Genomic DNA, 15,761 nt, shown 5'->3' with positions numbered 1-15,761 from the left:
TAGCATTAAGTTCTATATATATTTTTTACTCAATTTTATTTTAATTTACTTTTATTTTACAGGTACTTATTTAATTTTTTCCAATGTTACTACATCTAATATGGTCAGCTTTCCTCCATTTATACTCTAATCTACTTATCTATATTCCATTATGGTCATTGGGTATTTTTGCTATTATGTACTTGCAGTGCCCATTGTCTATAAACCATCCATTTTTTAATTATCATTCTTTTCAAGCCGTTACTATTCACTACAACCACTTGTTATTAATACATACATATATATATATAGAATATCAATAGAAAAAGTAAATCAATCCAATAATAAGAATACCATCAAGGACTTAAGAAAACGCAAAAAAAAAAAAAAAAAAAAAAATTATTATTATTATTATCGCTTTTTACCGACAATCTAGATGACTTCAACTGGGGCCAACCACCCAGAATGAAGGCAAAAAACGACAAGAAGTTCTCTGTTTCTGTGATGATCAATATATGCTAAGTAATTTAAATCTAAACCAAATATAAACCAGTATAGGCCGAACATAAATCGAATATAAATAAATCGAATGAAGATAATTAATTAAGAAAAATTTTGAAATATTAGAATCAAAGGTAAGAAATATAAGTAAAAAAAGCTTAAATATATAATACATACTACATTTGACCGTATCTAGGACATAATGTAATAGTCGTCAAAATAATATGTGGTGCCCCCTATGTGATGGATACGGTAAAAATAAATAATTAAATTAAATTAACGCAAAGAGAAACATGCAGATAGTAAGAAGAAAAACTAAAGGAGTAGGAAAAATAGAACCTGAACTCCACAAAGGCGAAAAATAGTGGTATAGATAAGAAATAGTTTCTCCTACGTCCTCGGATTGCCCTAATAATTTCGGAGAAATAAAAATAAAGAGTGTAGGACAGCTTAAAGGCATTACAAGATATAAGTTGTGGCTCGGGTATGCCCGGGATCGCAAACCCGTTCCTATAGTAGGACCCTGAGCTGAATTTGCATGTTATCTCAGCGTGAATTTAAGTAAATTAAAAGAATTTAACTATATGTATTAAAAAAAAAAAAAAAAAAAAAATGATACACTGTAATTTGCAAGCCGGTGGGTACAAGTTTTCTACGCCATAAGACACCAAGAATGCAAAGTGTATCCTATTTGGATGGTTTATAGACAATGGGCACTGCAAGTACATAATAGCAAAAATACCCAATGACCATAATGGAATATGGAATATTTTTAATCCTTAAATTACGTTCTCTGTCGGGTCAACGATGATTAATATATGCTTACATTTATATTTTACTTATATTTCTTACCTTTGATTCTAATATTTCAAAATTTTTCTTAATTAATTATCTTCATTCGATTTATTTATATTCGATTTATGTTCGGCCTATACTGGTTTATATTTGGTTTAGATTTAAATTACTTAGCATATATTGATCATCACAGAAACAGAGAACTTCTTGTCGTTTTTTGCCTTCATTCTGGGTGGTTGGCCCCAGTTGAAGTCATCTAGATTGTCGGTAAAAAGCGATAATAATAATAATAATTTTTTTTTTTTTTTTTTTTTTTTTGCGTTTTCTTAAGTCCTTGATGGTATTCTTATTATTGGATTGATTTACTTTTTGTATTGATATTCTGTAGACATTGTGGGTGTATTGCATGATTGCTTGCAACTGCATTAACCCATAAATATTAGTTATTGTCTTTTAACTTTCTTGCTTTCCTTTTATCACTAATATAACTATTAACATATATATATATATATATATATATATATGTGTGTGTGTGTGTGTGCGCACGCACGCACACACACACACACACACACACAGGGGGGGGGGTTAGAAAGTTTTTAGCCCAATATAGATCGCAAAAGTTTTCACAAAAGATAATATTGCCAATCTGTGCTGTGACTCTTCTTGTGTGTTCACAGAAAATTTTAGGTTTGTAACTATAGTTGAAGCTCTTTATACAGACCCTCTTTTTAATGTCCCACACATTATAACATCCAGGCCAATTTCTCATTAACCTAATGCTATTTTATGAACAATCGATATAACATCTGTTTTTATCATTCTCCTGGGGGGGGGGTCATTATATACAGCTTCGACTGTATGTTCTCCTTTACAGAGGATGTTGAAATGAAAAGATGGTGATTCCTGAGAGAATCAAACACTGTATAGTCATTGAGTACCTTCATATAAAGGGAATGTCATCGAAAGAAATTCACAAAGACACATTCAGGGAATCTTGTCCTTCATGTGTGATGGTCAAAAGCTGGATTGCCGAATTTAAGCGTGGACGAGACAGTGTTGAAGATGCATCCCACAGTGAGAGGTCTGTTACCACATTGGCAGACACCTGCAAATGTGGATATCATTCATGACCTGATCATGCAAGACTGCAGAATAACACTGAAGCACATTGAGGAAACATTCAACATCTCCCAAGAGTGAGCTCACGATATTGTGGTGAATGTTAGGAATGAAGGTTTCTTCAAGGTGGGTCCCTAAGGCACTGAATGCAGATCAGAAATGGAAAGAATGGGGTGTTGTCATGAGATTGTGCAGCATTTTGAAGCTAATGAAGCTCAGTTTTGGAGGCAGTATGTCACTATGGATGGAATGTGGGCACACCACTTCGACCCTGAAACAAAATAATCAAAACAATGGAAGCATCCCTCTTCTCCCCCTTGTAAAAAGTTTCGAGTGCACAAGTCATGTTATCCATCTTTTGGGATGCAGGAGTGATCATAGTTGGTTTCCTGGAATGGGGTACCACTATTAATGCTTAAGATTATTCAAACCTACTGAGATGTTTCCACAAGGAATTGAAGCTCAAGAGGCATGAGAAATTGGCCAAAGGAGGCATCTTGCATCAAGAAAATGTACCAATACGCACAGAATTTGTGACTCAGGCAACACTGTGTGATTGTGGGTTTATTACAGCATCCACCATACTCATTGGATTTGGCTCCACTGGACTATTTTCTATTTCTAAATCTCAAAAAATGACTTGAAAGGTTAGAAATTTGACAGTGACAATGCTGGGATGCAGACAACAACTGGTTTGAGTCAAAATCTGAATTTTATTTGAACAGGTTATGAAGGCTAATGGATTATGCCAGAGTGTGTGTTAACTTAAGGGGACCACATGGGGTTTCACAACTTTCCAGCATTCCTTCTATGAGAGGCTAAAATCTTTTCACACTCCCCTTGTATGTATGTGAATGTGTGTAGAAATCACAGAAAAATCTTCCAATGATGTAAAAAGTTGTTTTTAACAATTTATTCAAAGGCTTTTCAGTGGTTTTCAAAGTTTAAAGAGAGCTGCTAGTCAACATAAACATGGGTTTATGTTGCACTTTTCCTTTTTTTAAACTAATTTCGACTCATATTCTCTGTTAAGTAATACCACTCATTTTAAAATGCAATGAAAGACATAAAAAATCTTCTATTCAACATGTTCTGATTCAGCCTGACTATAGATAAATATGTGATCATGCATTATTACTATGTTAGATGAAATAATTGATCTATGCATTTGTGCACACACCTCATGTGCAAAAGACCCATAAATTTTTCTATAATTTTCTTGGGGGCATCTGCATTACCTTTCACCAATTACTACAATTTTAATAAATGTTTTCCTATTTCAGAAGAGGATGGTCACAGCGTGCATTATCATTCTTCTATCTATTCCTGATTGGCAAGAACCACTACTCTTTAATCATGCACAAATTTCATCCAAGTTCTGAGCCGTGATTGAAATATATTCCTGAAAACTAGTGGAAAAAGCTTAGTATGTCCAGGTTGTTCCTGGATATACTAATTGTTCTTCCAAATTGTTCTTCTTTAAAATAGAAAAATGTCCCGTTGCTCTATCCAATTTTACTCACTATTAAAAATACTCACCTTTTCAGCATTTGCTAACTGTACATCTTCAGGAACTTTTATTCCATAATCAGGAGCATTACATGCAATCTTTAACTTATTAATTTGAGCTTCTAATTTTTCCTGTTTCTGCTCCAACCTAGCAACCTCTTTTTCTGCATCAATAACACCCTAGATTTGAAAGTGAGATCAAATAAAAATTGCATTATAATAATGTAAAATTGGAACAAAAATTTCTGTTAATTTTTAATATACTATGAAATGATATTATGCACAACAATCTGATTTAAATTAATTAAAATTTGAAATCTATAAAATATGTAAAATGCATCTTAAATGTATATGAAGACTAATATTCCTTTTTATAAGAATTACAATAATCTGTATCTAAAACTGTACCAAAATGTAATTTATAAAAATGCATTTTATATTTCTTCTCATTTAAGTGCATAATATCACTTGTTAAATAAATTCCATATAAAAAGAAACTGCACTCTCTCTCTCTCTCTCTCTCTCTCTCTCTCTCTCTGCTGCTTATAATTTTCTCTTTAAATTAATATACACTCTCTTAGATATTGATTAAATTTCTCCTTTACTGAAGTTATTTATTCAGAAATAAACAGTTACAAAATAAATTTTTATCAGGTAGGAAACAAGTTTACATATGCACATATAAAATCTCTCTATACATTAAAAAAGGTTTTCCTCCTAGTGATATTTATTTGAGTCAATGGAAGAAGAGGGTGGGGCAATCACGTCACTTATTCGAGCCTCCATAACATTCACCAACCTTGTGCACGTGGTTCACTGCCTGATACATGACACGCTAGGCATCATTTGATGTCGATTGTAAGGTCAGCTTATGAAGGTACCCGATATAGTTTATATATGGTATTTGTAAATAGTTTAGTATTTTGTAAATATTTAAATATTTGTATAGTTTATAAATATTTTAGTTCTGCTCTATCGGATGCAACATTATTGCTCATACATTACATAGGTCATTTCCTGATTAGATATCGATCAGTGCATTTCGACAGGTGTGTTATACACGTCTTCATATGGGATGAACCTTCCATGATCAGACGGCAAGCAATGGAGACGATCGACCGCATCACAAGAGACATTTTCGATACTGACACCGTTCGCAAGCAAGCAAGCTTTTTGTACTGGGTGGAGATTTCAGGCAGGTGTTACCTGTGGTAAAAAAGGGAGGAGACAAATATATGAAACCTGTTTAAAGAAGAGTTATTTATGGCCGTGTTTAGAAACACAAACTGATGAGAAACATGAGAGGCAGATTAGGAGAAGGTTTCACAAGATGTCTGCTGGACAAAGGCGAGAACAGGATCAAGGAATTGGAGATCACTGATGATCTGATTTGTGAAGACGTGATACAGACTTTATATCTGTGCAGTTTCACTACAGAAGAGATCGGTAAATGGGCCATCCTTGCCTCTAGGAATGAAGACTCAACGATAAAGTGATTACGAGTCTTTCAATTGATGCCATACAATGTCTTTCAATTGATGAGGCACTCTGTCTCGGTGGAGACGAATCCGGTGACAACGAAAATGTTTCTCTGCAATATCCTCCGGAATACATCAATGGTCTGAGCCCTTCTGGACTTCCACCTCACGATATACAGTTGAAAGAGGGTTGTTTGGTGATGCTCATCTGGAATCTCTGCATATCAGACGGGTTGTGTAACGGAACCCACTTGATCGTAAGGCGGGTACAACGAATAGTTCTCCATTGCGAGATCCTCACTGGCAACAAGAAAGGAGACATAGTTCATATTCCTAGGATCACCTTAGACACGAGAGGGGACACAGATACGTCTTTTGTTCTGAAGAGACTCCAGTTACCTGTCAGAGTAGCACTTGTAATGACGATAAATAAGTCACAGGGACAGACTTTTGATTACGTTGGATTGTTCATGGTCAATTTCAGAGACTTCGTATTCAGTCACGGGCAACTATATGTAGCTCTTTTGAGATCCACAAGAAAGACTGGTATACGCATACAATGGGTCGACAAAGGACCTAAATGTATAAAGAACATTCTATTTGAAGATGGATTATGAACTGAGATGAGATCTGTTTAGTAATAATAAAAACTTTATCTCTTAGCTCTAAAGTTTTCTTCCTTATATCCCTCGATTCCAACTTCCTTGAACCAAAGTGATGTTTACAGAGTAAAAAACCTCAGCCTAAGGCCGTGCAAAAGAAGCGAGCAGGGAGCAGAGACCCCTAGTATATATATTATATTAATTTGTGAACAAAGAATAACATATTAACTTACTTTTAAATGTAATGCGTGGTTAGCAGATGCATCTGCAACATAAAAAGAAACTTTAATTTTCTATGCATTTTTCTCTTGGCCATTATCACACTAAGCATTTCTTTATGAAGATTCATTAAAACCTTGGCATCCTGAATCTTTTTCTTCCTGGTGTGCCACAGTCTTGCAGGTTTTGGCAGCTAATTATTAATAACGCCATATTTTTCTCTCTTTAACTTTATGGTAATCCATGTTTCACCAATGATGAGTATGTCTGGATGCTGATTGAGGACTGCAATATACATTATCTGGTCAATTTATTATGAACATGAGCTAACAGTGTGTTGGTTCATGCTGGCTAAAATCACTGCTTTGACACAACATAGCATTGAGCCAAGAGAATGTTAAAAAACATCATGAGGTTTGTTGTTTGTTATTTGGTTTTTAGGAGCATTAGCAACTAAGGCCATATTGCTCCAGGATATGCGGTGGTCATTCCTTGACCTTTCCACATCCTCCGTATTTGGTGGTGACGGGCTCGAACCCCGGTCTAATCAAGAAGCGTGTGCTATGCACTGCTGCTCCTTCACACCTGGCTACGGAGGCGCCAACATCATGAGGAATATCAAACTGTTCATGTAATAAAAATGTCCCATAATACAGGAATTGAAGGGCAATCTTCTACATGCATGTGAGAAGTATAAATATTACAGAGTATGAATTTAGAAATAAAAATAATTTACTGAACGGCACATCTGCTCTTAGAAATATATGTCACATAAAACAATTGTATACATTAGTAAAATACCGAAATAGAAAACCAATTAAAAATAAGGAAGCAAGTGGGAGGAAGGGAGGATTACTGTATGTTAAGTGTTGCATCCTTGAACAGCTGATTCTCATGGCTATAGTCTAAGTAAAAATTACTCAGGAGGATACATTTACCTTTAGAGTATGATATTATGGCAACAACAAACAAAGAAGGAGAAGGAAGACTATGACTGGTCCATGCTGGATACCTGTGATAGCTGAATACTCACAAATTACTGTTCCTCCAAGTCAGACAGACTGTGGTAACCACTGTGGCCCTGAGAAAAAAAGCCACATTATGCTGATTGGCTCTGGCTTGTTTGTTTTGAATATGTACTGATCTTTGTAGGATGATCGGGATTGAATGTTAAGGGATGCAGCTTGGGTCAGTCGGTTGGCCTCTACCTGTCTGAAAAGTCTGTTGGAATCTTTGGGATCTCCAGGTGCTGCTAAAAGTAACTTGGGACATGGGAGGAAAAGGAGAAGATAGGGGTGTGGGGTATCTGCAGAGTACAAGTCTGAGATACCTAATGGGACTGCATCTGAAGCTGTGGAAGAGGGCAATGTAGGAGGGGGGCAGTGAAACTGCCAACGTTTTTGGTGATGCTGAGACTTAGGCGGGATGGATCAGTTTTCTAGAAACTCTCTCTGAGAATAACTGTCTAAGATTTGAAGGAGCTTAAGGCTCTTAAGGTTAAAGGTTTGACTCCCATAAATGCAGTGAAATGTAACACCCACGCTAGCTATGCAGATGCCCAGCCAGCAGTATGACTGTCCAATGTAGTATTTATCGCACTGGAAGTCCAATCTGAGTCACAGATTTAATTAGTATTTAAATTTACACTACACATCAATGCATCCCCTCTCCTGGTGTGTGAGAAAAAGATGAATGAGTTGAGTGGGAAAAAAAAAAAAAAAAAAAAAAAAAAAATATATATATAATAAAAAATTAAAAAAAAAAATGCAAGTAGAGTGAGAATGCAGATTATGAATGAAATAAATGTGTCTCTCCCACCCCCTCGCCTGGTGGGTTTCCCACTGCCAGCTAACATATCCCACCCCCGGAGCGGGATGGGCAGCTTGACCTTCATGCCGGATTCGACACTGCTTGGACATGACACTGATGAAGACATTCTGCGGCTTTTCTGCCAACACGCCATTGGCGATCTGAACTGGGTACTCTAACCCGGTTCCCTTTAAAACCCCATCTCTAGGCGGGGGGGGGGGGACGGATCTCTTTTCTCCTCTCCTCCCTGCCTATCCCCCATACTTCGCCTGGTGGGGCTCGTCTCCACTGACCTCTTTGGGGATGCCTACTCTATCATCCCTATTCTTCTATCTGTTTTCCCCCCAGTCTTCAGTCTCTCCCCCTCTCTCACTAAATCGACTAAGGTACACCCTTAACAATGCCGCCAAATTCCACCAGTTTCATCTAAATCTCTAAGACAACAAACACTATTAGCTTTTATCTAGCGTATAGTCTCACGTCTAAATTTAATAACATCAAAATTTTGCCCAATCCCATTAACAGCAATCCTATTAAGCACTAATGTCAAATGCGTAATTTTTTTTTTTTTTTTTTTTTTTTAAGGTCCTAGCCACTGAAATCCCAGGAAACTAGGTGGCAGGACCTGCCAGACCAATTTGTTGTGATACTGGATACACCTGGCTAGCCTCCACGTGGCAGGGTATGGGCAACGTCAGGCCCACTAGGGGCCTGGCGGCCAATAAGCCGATCAAACAATGGGCACAACATATCACACTGCACAGACACGGCCCACACACTTTCAAGTCTCTGGCTTGACAGTGTACTGTCCTCGATACAGCGAAACACACACGGAGTTGGGAGAAATCCCAGGTGCCGTTTGACATGAACATACCTTATACCTTGCCAGTGTAGTACCAGAGTTGATACGTTGCTCTGTGGTTGCTGTTTCCCATATGCTATTCTTAATAGTACTTTGTCCTATTAAGATTTTAACCTATAATTTATCCAATTTAGTGGGCTTAGTACTACCTTGGTAGCTAATGCTTGTTCATTTAGTGGTCATATGGTTAGTTGCTCCCTAACCATTTTTACCATCTTGTAGCACTGTGGGAAGATAAGTGGACAATGGATTGTCTAAGCAACCAATCAGTTCCCACAAGCCTAGTTTAGGAGACTGGAGGGAGGGGGAGATCTCCTTCTTCTCCTAGTTAAACAGCTTTAGATCACCTCAGTCATGCACCTCTATATAAATTTCAAATAAATCAGGGAGACCATCAAATATCATTGTAAAAATAAAAAAGGCAATATTATTTTTACAAAAGCATAAATTAATGGTACTTAATTTCATTGTAGTATTGGAGTCAGAGAGAAATTTTCTATCAGCAATTTATTAAGCTTTTCTTTATACATTTTATTTAATTAACTGATTTAATTTTTAAAGCAAAAAGACAAGGTTAGCATAAGCAATCAAAGTCACTACCATGTTCATTTACACTAGTCCTAACCTATATCAGGCAATTAAAAAATTAATGTCCACTGATAAAAGTTTGGTGGCGGCAATTTTTGCTTGTTAAAGACTGTTGTAACTAATTAAAAAAATTATTAACATATTTTCTCACCTTTAGTAACAAATGTACTTCACAGCAATCTGAAATGGGAATAATGGCACAACCAATGGGGACCCCATGTCCATCTATTAATTCTATCTTCGAAGAAATTGTTAATGTTTGAATAACAGGAATGAATTTTGTGACCAGGAAATGAACATCTTTGCCATCGCACTTTATATATACTGTAAATAGACATAATAAATAAACAAGGAGGAACACTATTTTAATCCTATAGTGGATACATAGCACTATATAATATATATATATATACTATCATTAAATATTGACAAAAGTTAAATTATAATAAAATAAATAAATAAATAATTGAGCATTTATTAGAGGCAGCGACTTGCAATTCCTCCATATGAAGCTGAAATATATTTTAAATTAAATAAAATAAAACATAAGCCAGTAGTATGGCAAAAACTGTAGAACGAAAATTAACATAAAAATAACCAAATAAACAAACAAACGGAAAAGAAGAATAAAAGTTAGACATAAATAATAGCCCAGAAACCCCTATATAATTTCGAACTTTAAATCCAATTAACATGACGTATAAAAATTTAGAATAATGCCAATTACATGTTAATTTAGCGGTACCCCCCCCCCCGAGAGGTACCAGTTCCAAAAGACGTGAAATATCACCAAAAAAGGGGGTTGAAGGAACTACTGAAAGATAACAAAATCAGAATAAATTAAAATAAAATAGACTGACCATTATGCCCCATATTGACAGAGGACCACGAGGCCAATAATGGTCATGGAATCGCTGCATTTCAATCGCTATACAAATCGTCGCAATGGTGAAAAGATCGAAGTACCAAATCACCCTTCCTCCCCTGATCGATCCCAATGCAGTGGTCCTTATGCAGCAAAAAATAAATTATAGAACAGACAGCACTCTAAAGCAGAGCCACACCACTGACATACTGTAGGCTGAATCAGCTTATATAGAAGAAAGGAAAATAGATGGCGGCACAGGCGCTGCTAAATTAGCATTTAAACCCATACTACCATCGAATTATATTAAATATTGATAAAAGTTAAATTATAATAAATTAAATAAATAAATAATTGAGCATTCATTAGAGGCAGCGACATGCAATTCCTCCATATGAAGCCGAAATATATACTATCATTAAATATTGACAAAAGTTAAATTATAATAAAATAAATAAATAAATAATTGAGCATTCATTAGAAAAAAAAAAAAAAAAATATATATATATATATATATATATATATATATATATTAGAATTACATCAGAGTTGATTTTAGTATCCTACATCATGGTCTTCAGTATTTCAATCTATACCATTTGATATTTTTTTTAATTGGAAAAGTATACTTATAAAAACTTCTTTATGATTCCATGTTTGTGTGCAAAATGCACTGCATACCCACTCTTCATTTTCCACAAAGCTCAAGATTTGCTTCAGTTGCTCTCACTCCATACCACTGTGTTGGAAATAAGGTAGTTCAGAAATAATTTTTTTTTGGATAACAAAGACTTATTCTTTATTCTAAGTGTCAAAATAAAGAATAAAATTGTATATACATCATTTGAAAAAATTTGTCTTTTATTCCAAAAATACAGAATAGTGACCAAAGTACACCAAGTGAACCTGAGGTATGACATTTTCGACCTACCTGTTAGGCAGTTAATAATACCACTAATGTGGTCAATCATAACACTAAATCATAGCATACCTTAAAACAACAAAAAAATCTATCAACTAAAATATAACAAATGAAACCGAAAACAGTAATACTAATCGTGGCATGTGATGCAAGCGTATAAGCTTATGTAGCATCAGCCAAAAAAAAAAAAAAAAAACCACAACCATTCTCTCTAAATGTTCATTCAGTTCCTCCTTAAATTTATTTAACCTATCAACTTCCACAACAATAGATGAAAGTTTCTTTCAGAAATTAACCACACACTGGCTAAAGGCAAATTTCTGCACATCTATTCTACAGCTGTCTTTCCTCAATTTGAATTTATGCCCCCTTAGGTTCGTAATCTGAACAAGTGGAAGAATCCCACCAGAATTCAGCACCCTCAACCCATTCAAGGCCTTATACACCTCAATCAGATCACCTCACAGGTGCCTAGTCTCCAGCCGCTGCAATTTGCAGAATTAAGTCTCTCTTGGTAACATGATCCCTTCATTCCCCTCACCAATTTTGTTACCCTTCTCTGTACATGCTCAAGCAAATCTACATCCTTCCTAAAATGAGGCCTCCAGACCTGTACACAGTACTCAAGGCGTGGCCTGACTATTGCCTTATAAAGAGGGACAATCATCTCCTTTTCCCTACTAGCAAAATTCCTGTATATCATTGACAAAACCCCATGACCTGCCCTGGCAGACTGTCTGCATTACTCAGAAAACTTCATACTGACTGCACAATTACTCCCAAATCTTTTTCATTTTATACCACCCTAAGTGTAGTGACACACAGTTGGCACATTCCTCTGGGGATATTTCTACCCATGTGCAGTACTTTGCATTTGTCAATGTTAACTTCAGTTGTCACTTCTCAGCCCATCTGCCCAAATTTTCTAGATCCTATTGCAGTAACACACTGCCATCACCGTCATTAACAACCCTGCCAACCTTTGTATCATCTGCAAACTTCGACACTAAGCCAAATTGATAAAGGTATATCAATACCTTCATCAATATCATTGATAAATATAGAAAACAACAGTGGACCCAACACCAAACCCTGTGGGACTCCACTAATAACATTAGTCCATGAAGAGCAGCGCCCATTGATTACCACCCTCTGTCTTCTCCCACTCAACCATCCTTTTATCCATTGTAGCAACTTACCCTTAATACCATTCTGCTCCAATTTGTACAGTAGTCTTATTCGCGTGACAGTGTCAAAAGCTTTCCTGAAATCCAAGTATATGATATCAAAATTATTTTTTGCATCCAGTTCCTTTGTAACCACATCATAATATCCAATCAAATTTGTGATACAAGACTTTCCCTTAAAAAACCCATGCTATGTCTGAATTATTGCTGCAGTCTTGTCTAGATGATCCTGCAATGCATCTTTAACCAGTGACTCCATTATTTTACCCGGAACAGAAGTTAAACTAACTGGTCTGTAATTACTCGTCACCCTTCAATCCCATCCCCCTTGTGAATTGGGAATACATTTGCACATCTCCAGTCTGTGGGGAGATGTGTCCTCCCCTGAGTCCAAGGATATTTTCATAATTATGGCTAAGGGTTTGCTTACTTCCTTTGCTGCCTCCTTTAATATAACTGGATAGATCCCATCCACCCCAGGTGCTTTTCTTATGTTTAACTTCAACAATTTCTCCTCCACTTTGCTTTCAGTTATTACAAAATCATTGAGCACCCTGCTACAATTTTATAACCTTCTCACATTTTCAATTCTTAATAACTCCTCATGTGTGAATGTAGATGCAAAATACTCATTCAGTTTGTTTGCAATCTGAGCAGGATCATCAACGGCCGAACCATCGATATCAAGTGGACCAATCTGATTCATCCCCTTTGTTCTGAAACATTATGCAAATACTAATTTATAAATTTTGATAATACAAATATTGAAAATGAAAGCTGGAATGTTTTAGGTTCTGTTAGTTTCATTTTTGGCTATAGCATTCTAGCTCATAGAACACAATTACAACTCAATTTATATTATGAGATATTATGCAGCAAAAGCTGCTATGCTAAAGGGATTCATTACATTTCAATTTTTTTGAATAGTGCTGCTTTTTACTACAACACCAATAAGATGTTTGTTTTCATTGTCTGAGTTATAAGTCAGTAGTATTTAGAAATACACTAAAATAGAAGTGCATCGTTGATGTCTATTTTAACTGATTGTTTGACTGTCAATGTATCAATATCAAAATCAGAGATCACATGAGCCAATTCTAGAGGTGAAGTTGTGAAACTGAGTTGTAGGGGAAGGCTGATTGATTTAGTAATTCATGGTGTTAGAAAGCAAGCATTTGGCTGTTTTTGAAGCATCCCTTTCAAGTTTCTTTAGATGTGCTTTAAAGGTGTTTGGTATTAATTGTCTTTAGGAAGGTAAAAGCAAAATTGATATATTCTCTGTTAGTCAAAATTTATTTAAATGAATTGGGGGGGGGGATCCTGTTCTGCAGCAAGATGCAAATGTGAATCAATTGCAGTTTTTGATTGCTTATTTACCTTCAGACTTGTGAAAGTAATTGCCCTGTCAAACTGAGGCAAGATTTTATTCATGCTTCTATATAGTTCAATTTGCTTCATACACTTCTTCAGATCAAGACGGCATTGTACGCTTCAGTGGGAATAAACCATATCAGTAACATGTTTCATGCTGTCAGCTGCATATCTGTGGTAGAGGAACCAGTGCAAGCTACAAAATAAAGATCAGCTTTTATTATCCTTCTTAGGCTTTACCAGCTTTCTCCTGTGTCTGAGAGTGCTTCTGATCATGGTATCACCTATGTACACAGCTTTCAGCCTTTTATAAATTCTTGGTCTGATTATTAGCAGCGATTCCTCATGTATTAAGAATCTTCAAATAAAGAGCTGCTAAATGGGAATGACTGTAGTATACTAAAGAAATAACTACTGCAAGGGTAAGGGATTTCATTTTATGTTATTGACAACATCATACATAACAGCAAAGCCAATAACAGTGTATGACAGAGTTCAGGATAACAGAACATAAAAAATTAAATGAATATAATAAATTAGTATAGAATATTAAACAGGTATAAATTTTATTTAAAAGGGGGGGGGGGGAGTGTGCAATAATGTAACTTTAAGAGTCGTAGAAGGCAAGGGCAACATTCCTGAGTTGAGACAAGTCATTCCTTCAGAAACCAATTTCTGAGCTGTTGCAACTCCTGAAGGAAGCTGGCTCTCACCTCTGAAACATATCTAATTCAGCTGTATTGTTTTACAATATTAATCAGTCTGTTAATGGTGCTGTGGTTTCCAAGATTGATTTGGAAAGCATGATTCTTGAAGATATCCCATTTTAAGAACTGCTGCCAGTGAACAATTAAGGTGTACCATCTCTAGAAATTCAAATGAAGTGAGGCATCTTGTCAGTATTTAGTAAGGCAGTTTAATATCAGCCTTGTTTCTGTGAATATTCAGAGGCTGAAGCTTACTCTAGCAGCGAGAAGCAGCACTTACCCCTATAAAACACTAGATTTCTGTTGGGGAGAGAGATATAGCATACAAATGTTTCTGCACACCCTCGATCTGCTTATTTGTCAGGCTGCCTCATAGGTTCCAAATGGGAACCATCATCTTAAAAAGCATGATGGTAAATTTTGGACCACTGTACAATATATATGTTTCTTTTTGTAAACATAATCTGCACACTGGATTTTCCAAATAGTGAGTTGTTATATTGATTAATTGCATAGACTGTGTTAAATGTTACTCCCATATCTTTTATAGTCTGAGATCTGCTTATTATGGAGGTAGTTATTGGATAATCATATCTCAATGTTTTCTGTGTTCTGGTAAGTCATAGTTGTACATTTCACTGAATTGATAAGTCCATTGGCAACTCTCCAGCTTGAAAATTTATTTACAGATAACTGAAAATTAACAGCATCTTGTTTTGTTATTAGACTGAATAGTTTCACATCACATCATATCCATAAATAAGATGTTTGGTGTCTGTGTGAGTGATGCCAAAAGGTAGATAATTCATGAATATTATGAAGAGGAAGGGCTCCTAGAGCAGATCTATGTGGAATTCTTTGTCTTTTCTTTGCTATGTCTTTTTGTTTTGCAAAGTTTATTTAAAATATTTTCAGGTGATGTTAAAAAATGCAAAAGTCACATGGGAAGTAATCACAGAAGCTACCAAGATTTTAAAAATTTTTTTTTTTTAAATACCAAGAGCACTGTACAAGGTGACCTGGCATATCAAACTGGCAGCTTGCAGGTCACCTAAACATTGTCAACTTTCACAGTTTAATGGTGTTAAACCTATTGAAAATAATGGTAAATGATAATACTTAGAGGAGATACACTAATATATAACTTAAATAAAATTAATACTTATATGAAACTTCATAAATTTTGATGGCAATGGGTTCATGCATTTTTACATAAAGAAAATATGTAAAAATGGGCTTCTGGTGGAC

General features: G+C 35.6%; 1 protein-coding gene across 1 annotated transcript in view; it reads right to left on the bottom strand.

Moving 5' to 3' along the window:
- ValRS (Valyl-tRNA synthetase) overlaps positions 1-15,761 on the bottom strand; it is a 394,022-nt gene that overhangs the window by 17,671 nt on the left and 360,590 nt on the right. Inside the window, exons 24-25 of the mRNA XM_090381628.1 lie at positions 9,613-9,785; positions 3,934-4,083 (exon numbers count right to left, since the gene is read on the bottom strand). Of these exons, the coding sequence (XP_090237754.1) occupies positions 3,934-4,083; positions 9,613-9,785 (323 nt within the window). The remainder of the gene's footprint in view (positions 1-3,933; positions 4,084-9,612; positions 9,786-15,761) is intronic.

Source organism: Mastigoproctus giganteus, chromosome 9, assembly GCF_048544385.1.
Source record: "Mastigoproctus giganteus isolate SK-2022 chromosome 9, ASM4854438v1, whole genome shotgun sequence".
Taxonomy (NCBI): Eukaryota; Metazoa; Arthropoda; class Arachnida; order Uropygi; family Thelyphonidae; genus Mastigoproctus; species Mastigoproctus giganteus.
The sequence above is the reverse complement of the archived record's forward strand: the minus strand, read 5'-3'. Positions and strand labels throughout refer to the sequence as shown.